The sequence below is a fragment of the Dama dama genome, chromosome 1 (assembly GCF_033118175.1).
Source record: "Dama dama isolate Ldn47 chromosome 1, ASM3311817v1, whole genome shotgun sequence".
Lineage (NCBI taxonomy): Eukaryota > Metazoa > Chordata > Mammalia > Artiodactyla > Cervidae > Dama > Dama dama.
In genome coordinates this window covers 19,834,498-19,855,235 of record NC_083681.1, presented here as the reverse complement: position 1 = coordinate 19,855,235, position 20,738 = coordinate 19,834,498, and the positions used below count along the sequence as shown (strand labels likewise).

Genomic DNA, 20,738 nt, shown 5'->3' with positions numbered 1-20,738 from the left:
ATGAGAAACCCATGCACTGCAACCAAGAGTAGCTCCTGCTCATGGCGACTAGAGAAAAGCCCGCACAGCAGAGAAGACTGACTGTGGTCAGCGAAAAACAAACACACAAAATAATAAAACAGTATCTCCCGTCTAAACCCTTGCCATGGAATTAGATGCTTTGGCATCTCTCAAGGTATTCCTTCTGTCTTGTCCATCACGATTACACTATCTGAACTTGGCTTCTTCCAGTTCTCCAACAACATATTCTGTCATTTCTTGTATCATTTAAGCTATTAGGATCAGTTGTATAGTTGCTTATCATTATACTTCTCTCTTTTACCCTATAAATCTCCTTCCTCAGTTAATTAATCAATGCAACTATTTCAGGGCCTTTCTCTGTGCCTATTACATTAATGTTGGAGAGATGAGTAGAGGCTGGAGCTGAATGTATTGATATAAAAAGAGTTTCTGGCTACAAAGCATTTACAGGCTAATTAAAAGGATGAAATGTGAAACTATTACAGAAGAAGTCATATTAACTAGGAGGTAGCGGAGAAATGTCACTAAGCGGGTAAGAAATGCCAAAAGAATGAAACGAAATATCTGCTGTCTGAAGATTAAGAACAACTCAGAAGCTATCAAAAATGTTAGAAAAAAATCCTTACAAATCAGATACAGAAGGATTGCTGTCATCGTACCAATGACTTCAAAAGTTGGCCCTATGTCTTCAAGTTATGTTAGAGAGATATGGAAAACATGGCCAAATAACAAACTGTAAGAACCAATTCAAGTTCCCTTCAGAGAGAAAAATTACACAGAGCATTTGGAAGTTACTGATATAAAGTCATTTGTGTTAACACCCCACCTATCGAAATGGAGATCCCATAAACTACTCTGAAAGAGGGGCATTTATACAAGAATAAAAAGGGCAACAAATTTAACCATACTGAAAGCTCATCAAGGTCTGGACATGTGCACTCTGAAGCAGAATACAGGTATTTACTCTTAGAGGTCAATTTCTAAAGATTAACATTATGCTCTGAACCTAAACTATTTAACCCTTACCATTTATATATTTTTTCTAAAGCCTAACAAACTGTTTTCACCTGTGACGCTTCTTGGGGTAGGAACGCTACTATGTCCATAACCTAGTTGTCCAATAGTAAATATCTCAAGTTTCTGGCATCCCACGGGAAGACTGCGTTTTGGATGGGTCATTTTCACTGTTATAAAATAATTCTATGTCTAGATGAGCACAAGATTAAAATAAAGAGTAAATGAAATTATTTCTCCATAGCATTTCTCTAAGGGGATAATCTTTTTGAGACCTCTTCATAATGCTTAAAGCCAGATTATAGCTCTCTGGGGCCTATTTTTTTCAACTCCAAACTTTTCATTTGAGGGGTTCCAACCAGTTTCCTCTCCCCTTCAATCACATTAACTTCATCCAGCATTAGTATCCTCCTTGTGCCTAAACAGGCTTATTGATTTAGAATGTCCATGCTGCTCAATATTCTCAACTTTTAAATCAATAGAATTTCAATATAATCTAATACATAGTACTCTGAAAACAAGTGCTGAGCAAGTCATTCCATTCATTACATTTCTGGTTTTGGCATGGCAACAAATAAGTCCACATTTGAGAGAGGGCTGTTTACATATGAGAGGTCTGTTTACATATGAGTTTTCCATTATTTTATGCATTTCTTACTTTTATTTCAAAGAATGTGATTTAAAAATTCAGAGATAATTTTTAACAATAATCTCATCACTAAATCAAAATAAAATCTTATCTCTTTGCAATAAATATATCCTAGTGGATCAAATACTTAAGCATAAAGAATCAAAAAGAGAGAGAAGAAAAGAATAGACCAAGAAAAAGATACAACTCTCTATCACCCATATATATCTGTTAAACAGGTACTACAGGAACAGTAGAAGGGCCTCTAAAATGATGAGAAGAGCATGAGATGTTTGTTTCCACACATCTTTTGAATTTATTAAAAGGAGAAGATTTCTATTCTTAATGCTACCAACAGTAAAAACATACCTGATTTTATTTTCCGTATCTTCATTATCTGACTCTTCAGAGCTTCTGTACTTATCTGGATCTGGAAGTGTGCTTGGGTCAAATTCATCATTATCATCATCGCTCCAATCCAGAAAGGCTTCCTCTTCGTCTCTAGCCTAAAAAAACACAAGGAAAATTGTGGTTTAAGAAAACAGCTGATAAATAATCAGGTCTTATTTCTAGCCCCAAATAAATACTGCTAATTGAGATCCTCAAATTAGAAGTCTTCTATTCTGGTGAAGGCCTCTATGTGACTTTCAGAACCATAATCATTTGCACTGAGGGGAAAAAAAACCACACCGTTTCAAAAGTAAAACAAAATATGGTTCAAAAAGTAAATCATTAAGAAGTCCCTTATATGTGATATAGGAAAAATTTGACAGTTCAATTACTTCCAAGTTATTCAACTATCAAAGAAATAAAAGTATAAAATAAATTTTAGTGCTCCTGTTCACTATGCAAATTTCAAGACTACCAAAAATATTAGGTAAATATATAAAAAGCCAAACGAGAGAGTACAGGAACATTTGCCTGATAATTTTATAACCACAATAAGCCTTAAAACGACAATCAAATCTTTACAAGCTCATTAATAGTAAGGGACCTTCTAAATTCAAATTAAGTATACAAAGTCACTAAGAATGATGGAAAAAGTAGGATGAATAGCAAGATACAGAAAGCTGGAAACTATTCAGTTTCATAGTTTCATGCAAGTAGGTAGGTAGGCTTTTTTTTTTTTTTACTGTTTTGCAATGGTTTATTTTTGTCAAAGACCAAAGTAATGCAAAATTAAAATACATTTACTACACATTTTATGTAATGAACATCCCTTATAACAAATTTATTTTTGGCAGATTGGTTATATCACCTGGTAGATAAGAAATACAAACACTGTCACAGTGCATTTAACAGATTATAACCAATAAGCAGGACTAAAAAACAATTCTGGACGAATTTCTCCTAGTGGGTACACTTTATAAATTTTCTTCACACCATATGTGACAAACTTCAATGATTCTTTATTTCAAATGTTTAACGTTCTTCCCCAGAAACTGAATAACAACTCAGAATATCACAGCTATTGACTGTGCAGGCCTCTACTGAAGCCTGAAGTCTGCGAACACCTTTTGAACAGCTTTCCCTTGATAACCTCTAAACATAATAAAAGGAGGAAAAGTAAAGAAAACAAGGATTAGTCACCACTGCAAAAGTCCCTCATTGTTTTCCTGGTAAAATTCCCGGCCTAAAAATAAAGGGTCTGGAAACAAGTATCAGGAGGGAAAATGGAAAGGCTGCCCTTCGAGGCAGTAAGCGGCACACTCAACAACATACTACTCTATGGTCCACTTGAAAATAATCAAGGATATCGACAAAAACTGAATGTCATCATGTATTGAAGAACACTAATCTCCCAAGCTACAAGATATTCCAATTTTCCAGTCTGATTCTCTCAAAGGAATCTGCTATCTAAAAGGTGCAGACAGAGAATTACCAAAGTATTGTGTTGGCCAAAAAATTGGTTTGGGTTTTCTGAACAAACTATTTGATCAACCCAATAATTCTTAAGCTTTTTTGGCCCAAAGAGCTTGTGTTAATGTGGATTATACCTAATATCATTTACTGTATTAGAAGTTTAAACTCAGAATTTTAAACAATTCATTAGTTTAAAAGCAATAACAACAAACTCTGTATCATTATATATTAACATATATTAAGATAGTGTTTTATGAAAATAGCTACAAATTGCAAAACAAAAGAACTATGTTTTACATTTTAAACAGTCTCTTTAATGTCTGGCTAAGAAGAAGGTATTTGGATTCTTATATCTGCTTTTGCATTCAATATGTTGTTCTGGTTGAAATATATGCAGAAAATCCAGTCTCTCAGAGATGGGAAAGGGAAAAGTCATTTAATAGCCTTTATAGATAGGTGTAGTTCTTCTCCTTTGATACTACATTAAGTATTGATGAATGGCAGTTTCTTAAAAAGTTGTTGCAATGTGGAATCTGAAGCCATCATTAATACACTTTCTACATCCTGTTACATTAAAATCCATAGGTCTACCATGCACTTTGAATGGATCTTTTTTTAAATCACTGAGTGATTTCATAACGCTGTGCATTGGTCATTTGGAAAATAATGATTCACTAAAATATCCATATCTTCCTTATGTGGATCTTCAAATGTTAACACATTTCAACTATACAATATTTTTAAAAATCATATTTCTTAATATCAGTCAGTATCTTTTTAAAATGTCTTTCAAGGTACTGGAAAGCTATTGGTGGACATAAGTTTTCCAAAATCCTCATTTTTTTCTTAGTGGCACAGTAGGGAATCTACCTGTGAGATGCAGGAGACACAGGTTCGATTCCTGGGTTGGGAAGATTCCCCGGAGGGGGAAATGGCAACCAACTGCAGTATTCTTGCCTGGAAAATTCCATGGACAGAGGAGCCTGGGAGGCTACAGTCCATGGGATCACAAAGAGTTGGACATGACGGAGCACACAGCATAATTTTTTCCTTAAATGCTTGGACTTTTTCATTAACAAGAAATAATTTCAGTTTTTTTTTTTCCTTGACATGTAAGCAACAAATGTTTTTTTCCTCTGGATGCTTCAAAATTTTCTCTTTATCATAAAGCAATTACACTGTGTCTAAGAAAGGTTTTCCTTTGTATTCATGTTTCTTCGCACAGAGTCGGACATAACTGAAGCGACCTAGCAGCAGCAGCAGCAGCATCTTTCTTCAGGCTCTACAACCTTCTTGGATTTATCAATTGCTTTACACTAAATTTGGAAAGCTTTTGGATATTATTTCTTCAAATATTTTTATGCTTCTTTCTCACCATTCCTTCCATGCTTGCAAAAAACTGCATATTAGACGACTTCACGGTTCTCTTAGTTTTGCTCATTTTTCTTCAACCTTTTTTCTTTCTCATCTTTGCATACACGGTCATTTCTCCTGAGTCATCAGGTTTTCTATTGTTGTTTTTTTTTTTTCCTGATGTAATTTCAAACATTTTTCAGACCACCCAGCAAGAACTTTATAGTAACTGTGCTTTCAGGTCTAAGACGAGGTTTCTTTTTGTTTTGATTGTGTTAGTTTCCATAATTTCCACAGGTTATATTCTTGCTCTGGGGAAGCCACCTATCTGTTTATTCACATACCTGTATTTTCTTTTAATTCTTCAAACATGTTTTCTCTTAATTCTTTTAACATTTAAAATAGCTGTACTGGAATCTTTGATAAATTCAAATCTGGGCTACCAAGAGTTTCTACTGATTATTTTTTCTTGGCCATGGGTCACAATTTCCTGCTTAATTACCTGTTTAATATTTTTGTAGAAAACTAGACACTGTAGAAAATATTTTCTAGAAACACTGAATTCTATTAGATTTTTCTGAGGATTATTAGATTTCTATTCTAACAGAGAATTACCTTGCCTGGATTCAAGCTGCAAATTCTCTCTAGTCCATAGTGCTCAACTACTGTATCTCGTCTCTGACTTGTCCTTATAGCTCCAACTGCTGCTGCCGCTGTTTTCTTTCTTTTTTTTTTCATTTATTTTTATTAGTTGGAGGCTAATTACTTTACAATATTGTAGTGGGTTTTGTCATACATTGACATGAATCAGCCATGGAGTTACATGTATTCCCCATCCCGATCCCCCCTCCCACCTCCCTCTCCACCCGATCCCTCTGGGTCTTCCCAGTGCACCAGGCCTGAGCACTTGTCTCATGCATCCCACCTGGGCTGGTGATCTGTTTCACCCTTGATAATATACATGTTTCGATGCTGTTCTCTCGAAACATCCCACCCTCGCCTTTTCCCACAGAGTCCAAAAGTCTGTTCTGTATATCTGTGTCTCTTTTTCTGTTTGGCATATAGGGTTATCATTACCATCTTTCTAAATTCCATATATATGTGTTAGTATGCTGTATTGGTCTTTATCTTTCTGGCTTACTTCACTCTGTATAATGGGCTCCAGTTTCATCCATCTCATTAGAACTGACTCAAATGAATTCTTTTTAATGGCTGAGTAATACTCCATGGTGTATACGTACCACAGCTTCCTTATCCATTCGTCTGCTGATGGGCATCTAGGTTGCTTCCATGTCCTGGCTATTATAAACAGTGCTGCGATGAACACTGGGGTGCACGTGTCTCTCAGATCTGGTTTCCTCAGTGTGTATGCCCAGAAGTGGGATTGCTGGGTCATATGGCAGTTCTATTTCCAGTTTTTTAGAAATCTCCACACTGTTCTCCATAGTGGCTGTACTAGTTTGCATTCCCACCAACAGTGTAAGAGGGTTCCTTTTTCTCCACACCCTCTCCAGCATTTATTGCTTGTAGACTTTTGGATAGCAGCCATCCTGACTGGCGTGTAAAGGTACCTCATTGTGGTTTTGATTTGCATTTCTCTGATAATGAGTGATGTTGAGCATCTTTTCATGTGTTTGTCAGCCATCTGTATGTCTTCTCTGGAGAAATGTCACAGCAGGATCCTCTATGACCCACCTCCCAGAATATTGGAAATAAAAGCAAAAATAAACAAATGGGACCTAATGAAACTTAAAAGCTTTTGCACAACAAAGGAAACTATAAGCAAGGTGAAAAGACAGCCCTCAGATTGGGAGAAAATAATAGCAAATGAAGCAACAGACAAAGGATTAATCTCAAAAATATACAAGCCACTCCTGCAGCTCAATTCCAGAAAAATAAATGACCCAATCAAAAAGTGGGCCAAAGAACTAAACAGACATTTCTGCCGCTGTTTTCTAAGCAGTGTTTCCTATGAGTCTCCTCTCAGCTGTGAAATGTGAGATTCTGCCAAGGACTGAGGCAGAGCTGGCTTCACCCTCCCTGAGACTGCTTTGCTGCCTGGGGTTCCCCTAATTTTCAGTTGCTCTGTTGGCTCTGAGATCTAACTCTGACATGTCAGGCAGAATTCTTCAATTAATTGCATTTTAATACATAAAATCATTTAATATGGTTATTTAAAATTTACTATAAAGTAGCCTTCATAAAATAAGTACAATATAATAAGAAATAAACTCAATATTCCACTGTACATGTTTATCTACTTGATAAACATAAACATGTTTATCTATTTGATAAAAGGAAAATACTAATACAAAATGATGAAAATTTATTTTTAAAGGGATAAAATATTATTTGGATTTGTATTACCACAACTCTCTTGACCTGCCAACCTTTCCTGATCTATAAGATGATCCCACTGTTGATATGATACCATGCTGTTTGTACTGCATTATACTCCTCAATTCATGACAAAGACAAATAAATCTCAGTTGGCAATAACTCCTTTTAGAAACACAATTTCAACCTACTAGAAGTGTAGAGATGAGAGAAGAAAGACATATTCATATTGATCTTTTTTGTTTTTTGGTTCATTCCTTGAAGGGTTAGAAATATATAACTATAAAAGTATATAATATTTGTATTAACAAGTATAGCATGCTTCTATTAATGTTTTTAATCTATCAAAAATGAACAAAACCTATCATCTACAACAAACTGACAAAACATAAATAAAAGTAAGGAAAGAGGGTATTTCCATAATGAAAACATTCTAGAAAAAAGCACTGAGTGTCTTCCTGGCAAAGTCTAGTTTAGAAGTATGTTCTTTCTAGTTATATAATGTAGCAAAAACAAAACTGACAATGGACATTTTAGCTGCTCTGTCTTGCTCTATCCTTGTGATTTCATGAACCATTTAAAAGCTAATATATAAATATAGCTTTTATCTCTCTCTGAACTCATTTTCATGAGAGCACAAATACTATCATACATCTATCACCTTGTATATGACTATGACATATCAGTCTATTAGAGCATCATGGCCAGAAACTCATAGGAATTATTTAAGTATCCTTAAATACTTAAATACAGGAGACTAAAGTTTGTATCTTATAGATGCTGCACTCTGGTAGCAATGGGAAGGGAGGCTGGAGGGTATAAGATTTGAAGGTAGGATATCAGTTTAAAAACTACCCATACAATAATCCAGGAAAGGCAAGGGATTCAATGAAGGAAGTGGCAGTGGGGATGGAGGGAGGGAACAGGTATGAGAGACGTTAAGAAGGGAGAACCAACTAGACTCTGTGGACCACATGAGTATATAGTACATTTCAGAGAATCAGAATGCTTCAGAGAATCAAAAAAAATATGTTCATAAGCACAGTTGTACATGTTAAACATGATCTAAAAAAGTTTAGTAAACATTATGAAGATGCTTTACAAAAATGTCTTCCTTCAACAAGTTTTTATTAGGGAGACACAGTACAGATATGCTATTAGGTACTGGGGATGTAGCAGTGAATAAGACAGTCTCTGCCCTGATGATACATATGACCCAGCAATCCTACTTCTGGGCATACACACTGAGGAAACCAGATCTGAAAGAGACACGTGCACCCCAATGTTCATCGCAGCACTGTTTATAATAGCCAGGACATGGAAGCAACCTAGATGCCCATCAGCAGATGAATGGATAAGGAAGCTGTGGTACATATACACCATGGAATATTACTCAGCCGTTAAAAAGAATTCATTTGAATCAGTCCCAATGAGATGGATGAAACTGGAGCCCCTTATACAGAGCGAAGTAAGCCAGAAAGATAAAGAACATTACAGCATACTAACACATATATATATGGAATTTAGAAAGATGGCAACGATAACCCTATATGCAAAACAGAAAAAGAGACACAGAAATACAGAACAGACTTTTGAACTCTGTGGGAGAAGGTGAGGGTGGGATATTTCAAAAGAACAGCATGTATACTATCTATGGTGAAACAGATCACCCGCCCAGGTGGGATGCATGAGACAAGTGCTCAGGCCTGGTGCACTGGGAAGACCCAGGGGAATCGGGTGGAGAGGGAGGTGGGAGCGGGGATCGGGATGGGGAATACGTGTAAATCTATGGCTGATTCATGTCAATGTATGACAAAACCCACTGAAATGTTGTGAAGTAATTAGCCTCCAACTAATAAAAAAAAAAAAAAGAATAAAAAATAAAATAAAATAGAATAAATAAATAAATAAAAACTAAATGTATACATGAAAAAAAAAAATAAACTGTTCTAAGATAGTTATCCACATAAGCACTAAACTGAAAGCCACATTCTTCTATTTCTGGGGAGCGTCGAATCAACAATGAATTGACTCCACTAGCTCTGCTAAATGTTCAACAACTGGCAGAATGCAACCTGGGTCCGGCTGTCAACATGCCACTCCCTCTTCAGATACCTCCAGGCTGGAAGTTGCAACCATTCCTCCCTTGCTGACTCATCACTCCCATCTCTCTTCTCCCTCACAGCTCAAAATGAAACAAGAAGCCCTACAGTTACACCCACACCCCACACTCCTCTTTTAAGGCTCTCTGAAATTAATGTAGTTCATACACACACAGAGATCAGGGGCACCTCTATGAACTGACTGTTCCTGAAATACGGACTCAATTATAAGTAGGGCAGATGAAAATATCCAAAAAAGAAATGTAATCCAACTAGCTTTTATTTTGCTTTCAGTTTTGATGAGACGAAGAATACAGATGAGAAGTCGCATTCTCCTACAAATTTATGAAGTGCTGACATACATTACCTTACTTCATCTTCTAACTCTATGAAGTAGGAAGAAAAAGAATTATTGTTCTCATTTTCAAAATTAAGAAAATGTGATTCAGATGATTAAACAGCTTAACCAAGGTCACACAAATATGTACATACGCTAGGTCTTCTACATCACCTGAATCTCAACTTTCACTAATAAAGCTTTGAATTTACTACTTGTATAATTATTTCTTCAGAAACAAGAATATTTTATAAGCTTCAAAAGACATACGGGGGCGCTTTCTGTGTCGTCTTCTATGTGACCATCTCCACTTTTACCCCCCTTGTCTCCCATGTCGTTCCTCTCTGTTCTGTGGAACATTGCAACCAGCTTCCTAATCAGTCTCCCTGTAACCATTCTTCTAACCACTCCAATTCTGTGTTGTCATTTGTTGTTGCTGTTCAGTCAGTCATGTCCAACTCTCTGTGACCCCATGGACTGCAGTGCATCAGACTTCTCTGTCCTTCACTATCTCCCCGAGTTTGCTCAGACTCATGTCCATTCAGTCAATGATGCCATCCAACCATCTCATCCTCTGTTGTCCCCTTCTCCTCCTGCTATCAATCTCTCCCAGCATCAGGGTCTCTTCCAATGAGTCAGCTCTTCGCATCAGGTGGTCAAAGTACTGGAGCTTCAGCTTCAGCATCAGTCCTTCCAATGAATATTCAGGGTTCATTTCCTTTAGGACTGACGGGTTTGATATCCCTGTCGTCCAAGGGACTCTCAAGAGTCTTCTTTAGCACCACAGTTCTAAAGCATTAATTCTTCAGTGCTCAGCCTTCCTTATAGTCCAGCTTCTCACATTGTACATGACTACTGGAAAAACCATAGCTTTGACTGTACAGACCTTTGTCGGCAAAGAATACGCTGCCTAGGTCCGTCATAGCTTTTCTTCCAAGGAGCAAGCATCTTTTAATTTCAAGGCTGCAGTCACTGTCTGCAGTGATTTTAGAGCCCAAGAAAATGAAGTCTGTCAGTTTCAAGTTTTTCCCCATCTACTTGCCATGAACTGACGGGACTGGATGCCATGCTTTCTTAACTGAACAATGCAAAGAAAGGGGAAAATAATAGAATGGGAAAGACTAGCGATCTCTTCAAGAAAATCAGAGATATCAAGGGAGCATTTCATGCAAAGGTGGGCACAATAAAGGACAGAAATGTTATGGACCTAACAGAAGCAGAAGATATTAAGAAGAGGTGGCAAGAATACACAGAAGAGCTGTACAAAAAAGGTCTTAATGACCTGGATAACCACGATGGTGTGATCACTCACCTAGAGCCAGACATCCTGGAGTGTCAAGTCAAGTGCTGTCTTTACAATGTTTTTTTTAAATAAGTTTCAAATTTGATCTTGTCTATCATCTGCTTACAACCTTTGAAGCCATACTTTCAGATCCTGGAACAAGTCAAGACCTGTCCCACCTGAGAATCTGCATACTTGCTATTTCTCTACTAGAATCTTCTTCTACTTCCTTTTGTCTGATCTGTATTGTTTTCTGACCCAAACATGTGGTTTCTTTTAAACACTAAGTCTTCAATGTCAAATGAGTGTCTATCAATTCAACTAAATTCTGACAGTATGCAGAGTTAGCACAGATCCCATGGGTAAAGGGCTCAGTCCCACAAGACTCCATACTTCAGATGCCAGCTGCAAAATGCAATCACCAAGCAACCTGCAATTCTACCTGGTCGACTACAAATTTAGGGATTCTCATAACACTTCCTGAGGTCTGACAATTCTCTAGAAGTCAGGAAAGTGCTTTACTTAAGATAACCAGTTTATTTATTTAAAGGATATAACTCAGAAATAGCCAGATGGAAGAGATGCATAGGGTAAAGTATGCAGGGAAGATGGGGTGGAGACCTGTCATGCCTTCTACAAGGCAGTCACCTTCCCAATATATCAAAACACTGATCAACCTGGAAATTCTCGGAATCTTGTTGTTCAAATGTTCTTGTAACTCAATTTCCACGCTCACCTCCTCTCATGAAAGGGGACAGGGCCAATCATAAGCTTGGTCTTTCTAATGACCAATTCCCCACTTTGAAGCTATCTAGAGATCCCACCGTGAGTCACTTCATTAGCTTAAATTCAAGTGTGTTGAATATGAACAATGAAAGACATTTCCATCACTTAGAAAATTTCATGGGCTAAAACTTTTGACTTCATTGTCAGGAACCAGGGACAAAGACCAAATAGATATTATTATACCAAACTGGTTAACTTCAAGTATTCAGGTATCAGATTAAACATTTCTGAACATCACCTCCTTAGTAAAACATCCTGTAGATTTCTCTTAATACTTAGAGTGAATACTTAAGCTAAGTATAATAGCTTATACTTAAGAGTGAATTCATTGTATGCATCCTTTCCTAGGCAGTAAGTTTCAAGACAGTAGAGGCCACATTGCGTTATCAGTACTGAAATAAATTTCTAGGCCGAAGATACAGCTGCTCTGCCAGGAGTGCCATATCAACAAACCAAACTTAGACAGCTTTCATGTCCCGTAAATGTTCCACCTGACCAGAAATGCTCTATGTTCAGTCAGACAATCCCCAAATGCCAAGTCCACTCTGGTCCTTCCACTCCAAACAAGGTTATGATTATGTGGCCCCAATCAATCAGATATCTTCAATTTTTCTCTTCCTTGTTCTTTATTCTTCATCCTATAAAAAAACCTCCTGCCTTCTGCCCTGTTTTACAATTCTCCAAAAGGAGACTGTCCACTTCATGAAATGTTAAAGTTTCCATCACCTAAACTGTTTTCTTTGAACATTTTTAACATTGCTCACTACTATAGTTAAACACACAGAACAAGTTCTCAAATATTTGATAAACAGGTATTTAATGTGAAAATGTTAAACTGGAATACAGTACTATTTATTATTAACTACTGAATATATAAGTAAGTACTTATAAGAGTTTAACACTAGAAATCTGATTATATGAAATTTAGATCTGATCAGGTGGTTTTTATTAATAACAGTTGGTTATTAAATTAATTAATTTTATATTTCAGATTTCTCAAGTATAAAGTTTAAAGTATTTGGGCTTAAAGAGCTTGTAAAGATTTTAATTAATTGCAGATGCTTGGAAAATATGCAATTAGTACCTTCATGGGAAATAAAGTGAGTAGTCAGTAAAAAAAAAAAAAATGAAATGTGCAATATTCCTATAAAATAAAAATGTTATGTTTAAAAATTTCATGTTAGAGTCTGTACACACACTGAGGGTTTATACATACATAAAGAATCTGCTTATTTCTATAAATATAGACGACTATGATCAAACTCATGACTGTTACATTCATTCAAAAAATACAGAAACCTCAAGCACTCCCTTCAGGTTGAATTAATAACCATTTCCTGGAGTGCTTAATATACTTAGCCATAATAGGTATGCAAAAATGGGTAAGTCAGGGTCTTATACCTAAGAAGTTTAAAACTTTAGAATATTACATAAAATTACTCTGATAGGCAACATAAAGAAGCATAAACATATCCTTAAACATGATGCTATACATGCTATATTTCCCTTATCTCTTTTTCTGAGAGCATTCACAGCAAAAGCAAAACCAAAATTCTATTAAAATTGAGAGAGCATGAAATATCTCAATAAGAAGTATAATACTCTTGAAACGTTATTAAAAGAAAAAAACAAAGCTATAAAACTCTAGAACATTTCTGAGAAATGGAGAGGAGGGCTGATGTGAAGAGAAGAATAGATTATTTCCTTATACTAGACAAAAAGTAAGAGATCATCCCTTAGTGACACAGTAGATTTTGTTAGGGCAAAGACCTTAAATGTTTGTAAAATAAAAGGGAATGAGACTCCATTTCAACCACTTTACTAAGAAGTGGAGGTGGAAGCTACATTCATGTAATGGATTAAGGAATGAGTGGGCATTCTTGCTGGTTAGTCTGTGTGTTAGTGAGGAAATCAGTTTAAATACAGAGAATTATCTTTATTGCCTTCCTATATGCCATATAGCATTCATAAAAATAAGCTTGAAGGACTGCATTTATATTTTGGTTATATAATTCCACTTTTAAAAATTCCATTTTTAAAACACAATCTCCCCATATTGTATGAATTAAAAGCAGAATGTCAATTCTGACACCTCAAAATTTCACAAGGAGGGAAAATTCCAAAATACAAGATAAACTAATTTTGACTCTAAGAAAGAATATAAAAATTGTGAAGAAAAGTTCAGAGAAAATGAGGTATTCAAACAACTCTGTTCTCACTAGTAAGACTTCAACACCACTTTCTAAGCAAGCATTTGCTGCTGTTCAGCCTCTAAGTCGCGTTCAATGGACTGCAGCACACCAGGCTTCCCTGCCCTCCATTATCTCCCAGAGTTTGCTCAAACGCACGTCTATTGATTCAGTGATGCCATCCAATCATGTCATTCTCTGTCACCCCTTCTCCTCCTGCTATCAATCTTACCCAGCGTCAGGGTCTTTTCCAATGAGTTAGCTCTTCACATCAACTGGCCAAAGTATTGGAGCTTCAGTTTCAGCATCAGTCCTTCATGAATATTCAGGGTTGATTTCCTTCAGGACTGAGATCTCCTTGCTGTCCAAGGGACTCTCAAGAGTTTTCTCCAGCACCACAGTTCTAAAGCATCAATTCTTCGGTGCTCATCCTTCTTTATGGTCCAACTCTCACATCTGAACATCATTACTGGAAAAACCACAGCTTTTACTATACAGACCTTTGTCCGCAAAGTAATGTCTCTGCTTTTTAACATGCTGTCTAGACTTGTCATAGCTTTCCTTCCAAAGAGCAAGCATCTTTTAATTTCATGGCTGCGGTCCCAGTGTACAGTGATTTTGGAGCCCAAGAAATTAAAATCTGTCACTGTTTCCATTTCCCCCCCATCTATTTGCCATGAAGTGATGGGACCAAATGCCATGATCTTTGTTTTTTGAATGTTGAATTGTAAGCCAGCTTTTTCACTCTCCTCTTTCACCCTCATCAAGAGAATCTTTAGTTTGTCTTCACTTTCTGTCATTAGGGTGGTATCATCTGCATATCTGAGGTTGTTGACATTTCTCTGGGCAATCTTGATTCCAGCCTGTGATTCATCCAGCCTGGCATTTTGCATCATGTACTCTGCATAGAAGTTAAATAAGCAGGGTGACAATATACAGCCTTGATGAACTCCTTTCCCAGTGGAATGAGTCTGCTGTCTCATGTCCATTTTAACTGTTGCTTCTTGACCTACACGCAGGCTTCTCAGGAGGCAGGTAAGATGGTCTGGTATTCCCATCTTTTAAGAATTTTTCAGTTTGTTGTGATCCACACAAAGGCTTTAGCTTAGTCAATGAATCAGAAGGAGATGTTTTCCTGGAATTCCCTTGCTTTCTCTATGATCCAACAAATATTGGCAATTTGATCTCTGGTTCCTTTCCTAAACCCAGCTTGTATATCTGGAAGTTCTCAGTTCATATACTGTTGAAGCCTAACTTGAAGGATTTTGAGCATTACCTTGCTAGCATATGAAATGAGCACAACTGTATAGTAGTTTGAATGTTCTCTGGCATTGCCCTTCTTTGGGATTGGAATGTAAATTTTTCATAGTTTTGAAATCTTTTTTAACTTTTTATTTTGTGTTGGGGTATGGCCGAATAACAATGGTGTGATAGTTACAGGTGAATGGCAAGGGGACTCAGTCATATATGTATGTATCCATTGTATGTATCCATTCTCCCCCCAACCATCCAGGTTGCCACATAACACTGAACAGAGTTCCATGTACTATACAGTAAGTCCGTGTTCGTTATCTATTTTAAATATAGCAGTATGTACATGCCCATCCCAAATTCCCTAACTATCCCCTCTTCCCATCCTTCTCCTCAGCAACCATAAGCTCATTCTCAAAGTCTGAGTCTGTTTCTGTTTTGTAAGTTCATTTGTATCACTTCTTTATAGATTCCACATATAAGGGATATCAATCGATTTCTCTTCTCTGTTGCACTTACTTCACTCAGTATGACACTCTCCAGGTCCATCCATGTTGCTGCAAATGGCATATGTAATTTTTTTTAAGGGTTGAGTGAGATTCCATTGTATACAGTTTGGAAATGTAAGTGAAAAATTCTGATATACAGCAACCATCAACAATAGTTAGAAAGAGGCTGATTTTTGAGAAATACCAAAGCTATAAATCCCAGGTAAAAACTCAGAGAAGAAATTATTGAAAACATTTTTTCTGAATTATGAGCACAAAAAGATTAATACTATTATTAAATGTGCCTGTTAAAAATGAACATCTACTCACTAAGGCAAACGTACAGAACAGTAAGCCCAGGAGCAGCTGAGAGTGCTGAGAAATTACTGTTCTTGCACCATAATGCCAAACTGTAATAGCCTGATTCCCCTTCACATTTTAATAATAATGTTTAATACTAACTAAAATATTTTTGAATATTTTCAATTTCTGTCTCCTAGAAATTTATTCTGTAATAGTGATGTTTGGCCTTAGCTGAATACCGATTTATATATTTGGCACTTTGCTATCTGGCCAAGGTGTTTCTCTTTTGCACTTCTAATATATACTGGCTGAATTAAAAGTAAAAGCCCCAACTCTGATCAGGGACTCTGGACTCTATAATTATGGGGGTTCTGCTCAAAAACCTCTCTGTCCTTTCTAACATCCAGCATTTATAAAATAGACAGCTAATCAGCATTTATAAAATAGACAGCTAATCAGAGGAAGCCAACACAAGTGAGCTCTGGCCACCTAGCCATATAGGAATCTGAGAAGAAAGAGGGAATGGAGGATGTTGGGGAAAGATAAAAGCAATATCCAGGTGGAGCATGTAGAATAAACGACCCAAAGGGCACCTGTTAAACAGAATTTTTCTCTCAAATCTAGTAGAACTTACCCCAGTTCCTCTGAGTATCTAATTTATTTTTTCCAAGCATTCTAAAACAATAGGAATATTTGATTAAAAGACTATGGAGAAAAGATAAATAATACAGGAAGTGACCATAGTTAAGAACAGCAGCCAAAGGGCTTGCACATGAATATTCAAAGCTCTAAAAAGCAAATCCCAAATTTGGAAGGATCGTCAGAATTTGGAATATTCACTCAACAACTATTTACCACATACTTACTGTGTGCTGAGCATTACTATAAAGAATAATTTAATCTGAAACAGCATGACAGAACAGACTATGATTAATCATTTTAATCTTAGTAAGACTTTTAGTAAAAATAAAACTTCTAAATTTTCCTTGTACAAAATTCACTATTCTTCCTAAATTGATTAATCACTTGTTATCTCACAGAGCCCAATGGGATACTGACAGTGCTTCAATTACGTAGCTGTCTATTAAATAATAGTACCTTCTATTATTGACCATCTTTGTTTCTTGTTCTCTTCTTTTCAGAGGAAAGTTATACTAAATAAGATATTAAATAAAGTAGAAATTATAAGTCTAATTTGCCATTCTTATAATAATAAACAAGTGAGTTTAATATAACATGGATCATAAGGCCCCACTTGACTGCTCCACCAGTGGCTGGCGGTTTGTCCCTGGGAAACCGGTAACGCAGGGAGCTTCTACTTCCTCATCTATATAATCCAAACACGGACATCTACCACTCAAGGCTGTTGTGAGCATCAAATGAGAAAAGCATGTGAAGATATATACAAAAATGCCTACGATCATCATTATCAATACTGTGCACACTGGGGACATGCCGACAATTTGGTGGTCTTACCCTTCTGGAGTAAAGTGCTCTGATGCTTTCTCCAAACCTGATTCTAACATAGGCAAAAATGTGAAATAGATGTAAATCTCCTTAGGAAACAATGTATTCATTAGGAAAATAGAAAAGATTACACACAAAGGAATGTAATTGAAACTACAAAAGTCACCGAGTTTGTAAAAGATGAAAATATCAATGTTAGAACCACAATATCTAAGGCAGGTAGTTCACATTTAAAACTGATGGCTGATTCATGTTGATGTATGGCAGAAATGAACTCAATATTGTAAAGAAATTATCCTTTAGTTAAAAATAAATAAATTAAAAAAAATACTACTTTGTAAACCAAGTAGTAAATAGTTTGGTAAATGGAATATTCAACAATATATAGGATTGATATATGTAACAACATAGATGAGTCTCAAATGTGACTTCCTAAGCAAAAGAGGACAGACCCAAAGGCTATATACTGAATGACTCAACTTATGTGAAATTCTGGAAAAGTAAAAACCAATAGGGATAGAAAACACATCAGTGATTGCCAGGAGCTAAGGTTCGGGGGAGGCAATAGGAATGAGTCTTTTTTTTGAGATGATGGAACTATCTTGTATATTCAATTGTGGTGGATGCACAACTATGTACTTTTCAAAAATCCATAGAAGTAAATACTGCAAATAGTGAATTTTACTGTAAGTTAAGAAATAAAGGACCCTTCAAAGATCATTTTAGGGACATTTAAAAGTGCTCACAATGAATTAATAAAGTATAAAGACCATGCTGATAAAAATAATTATATTGATGAAGCTTTGGGTGGTGGGACTGGATTACAAGGTTTTCCCCCTTTCTACCAATAAAAGTAAAAGCATCTTACAATAAGCAATACTTTTTTTTTAAAATCAAAGAGATGGAGTATTGTTTTTAAAAGATTCTAGAACTCTGAATGAACACTGTAAAAACAGATTAAGGGTGGTTGTTGGATTAGAAGTTCTTAACCTGCAGTTCCTAGAAGCCATAAAACCACTGAAATAGTATGAAAAATATTTTTTGTATGTGCACATATGCATTTGGACAGGAGGAAAACAATAATTTTCAACAGTCCTTGAGCCACCAGCCACTAGTCAACTTGCCTCGAACAACTGCACTTCTTGAGGCTAAATTGATAATAAGAATTTATTATAATAAGATAAAAGACAGTTCTGAACTTTGAGATGGTTGTTAAAAAAAAAGCCTGGGACATGATTGAGGTTTCAACTACTCAGTAATACCTGCCAGTCTCTCTCTTAAGATATGCTCTAGCCTGTTGAGAAACACAAAAATACAAAACAAAAGTCATAAACTCAACATTTTAAGGGCAAGAATTCACAACAATACAATAACTCAAAAAACAGCCACAGAAGATGGAATCATGTACACCCTGCCACAGGGCTATATTTTCTACCTCTGGCCAAAACTGTCACAGCCAAGAAAGGAAAAAATAAAAAACAACCCATGCTGGAGTTAACTGAGCAAAAAAAACACTGACAAGACGGGGTTTCAGAGCTATGCATGTTGATTTTACTACATTCTCTATGGTTTGTTCCATCAATTCATTATTACTTCTCCAAGCGGAAATTCAAGTCCAGTCTGAGCTTCTCAGTGACCTACTGGAAAACTACTCTGCAAGGACTAAAACTGGCCCACGTTTGGTGGAAAATGAATAGCAATTTCAAACCAGAAATGAATGGAATGAATTCAGGTTCTGACAAATGCATACAGATAAATTCACAAGAATATGAAAACCCATTAACCAAGTGCATACAAAAAGGCAAAAATGCTAAATAGTGGGGAAAACATGCCTACAAGTGTGAAACTGGAAATCATCATGGCATATCTCCCAAGGAAATATGTTACTTGGACATCAACAAATGAGATGTCACTGATTGAATATTTCCAACCCAAACCATTTTTTTCCTTTTAGCAGTTTGTAGAGAAGGGTCTCAGCCACTTCTGTCTTGCTTTGATAGTCAGTCTCCTAAAAAGAGCAAGATTACTTGCAATGGGCTAGTTTAAAAAAAACTGTCTATTAAAAAAAATTACAACAATAAAAATTTTTTTCTCTCTCTCCCATTATAACTCCCAATATTATAGCAGCAATGACTCAACGGGAGAAGAGACATAAAAAGAGGATCTTAAAATTAATAGGTACTTAGGTTTAGAAAACAGATGATTCCACAAAAAGTTAATTCTTGTTACCAAACAACCCAGCAATTCCAACTCTAGGTATATAGTGAATAGACTGAAATTTATGTTCATACAAGCACTTTCACATGAATGTTCATAACAGTATTATTCATAATATCCCCAAAGTTCAAACAACTCAATATTCTACAAATGATAAATGGAGAAATAAAACATCGGGTATCCAGACAATAGAATATTACTTGTTGGTGAAAGAAATTAAGTACTGATAAAAGTTAAATATGGATGAAGCTTGAAAACATTATGATCAATAAAAGAAGCCAATCACAAAGGACTACATCAAGTATGATACCAATTACATGAAATGACCAGAATAGGCAGATATGAATTCAGTGGGAGAGAAGGTAGACTAGTGGTTGCCAAGAATGAGAGGAAGAGGGAATGGACGATAACTGATGGTGAGCACTGCATTTCTTTAGGCAGTGACCAAAATGTTCTGAAATTAAATACTGGTGGTGGTTCATCAATATATTAAAAATCAGTGAATCATATACTTTAAAAGGTAAATTTTATATCTGAATTAGGTCTCAATTTTAGAAAATAAACTTATGGTTACCAGGCAGTAAGAAAGAGAGAGATAAATTGGAAGACTGGGATTGACACAAACATACTACTATACATAAAACAGATAAATAATAAGGACAAATAGATGACTAATAGCACAAGGAATTCTAGTCAATAATCTTCTGTAGTGGCTAATACAGGAAAAGAATCTGAAAAAAGAGTGGATATATGTATGAGAGACTCACTTTGTTGTACACCTGAAACTAATACAACATTGTAAATCAACCCCAATAAAAATTTTAAAAAGTTAAGTTTACCTGAAATGTAAAAATAAATAAATAAATAAAAATTTAAAAAGATTTAAATTATCTATTTTAATTTTTAATACAAAATAAAAAAAGTTTTACATTCTACTTTTAACAACTATACATGATTGTTTAAATATAATAATATAAAAATTCTCTTTAATTTCTGTGTATTGGTCAATTCAGTTGTAGACTAAGGAAAAAAAAAATCACAGCAGAAAGGAAAAGGAAGAGAGAGCATCATGACATCAGCTAAAACTTTACTCAAGCACA

At 35.8% G+C, this 20,738-nt stretch overlaps 1 protein-coding gene across 1 annotated transcript in view; it reads right to left on the bottom strand.

The window, feature by feature from the left end:
• The window catches only part of DDX10 (DEAD-box helicase 10), a 281,000-nt gene that overhangs the window by 25,289 nt on the left and 234,973 nt on the right, over nt 1–20,738 (bottom strand). The window contains exon 17 of the mRNA XM_061144350.1: nt 2,033–2,169. Within this exon, the coding sequence (XP_061000333.1) occupies nt 2,033–2,169 (137 nt within the window). The remainder of the gene's footprint in view (nt 1–2,032; nt 2,170–20,738) is intronic.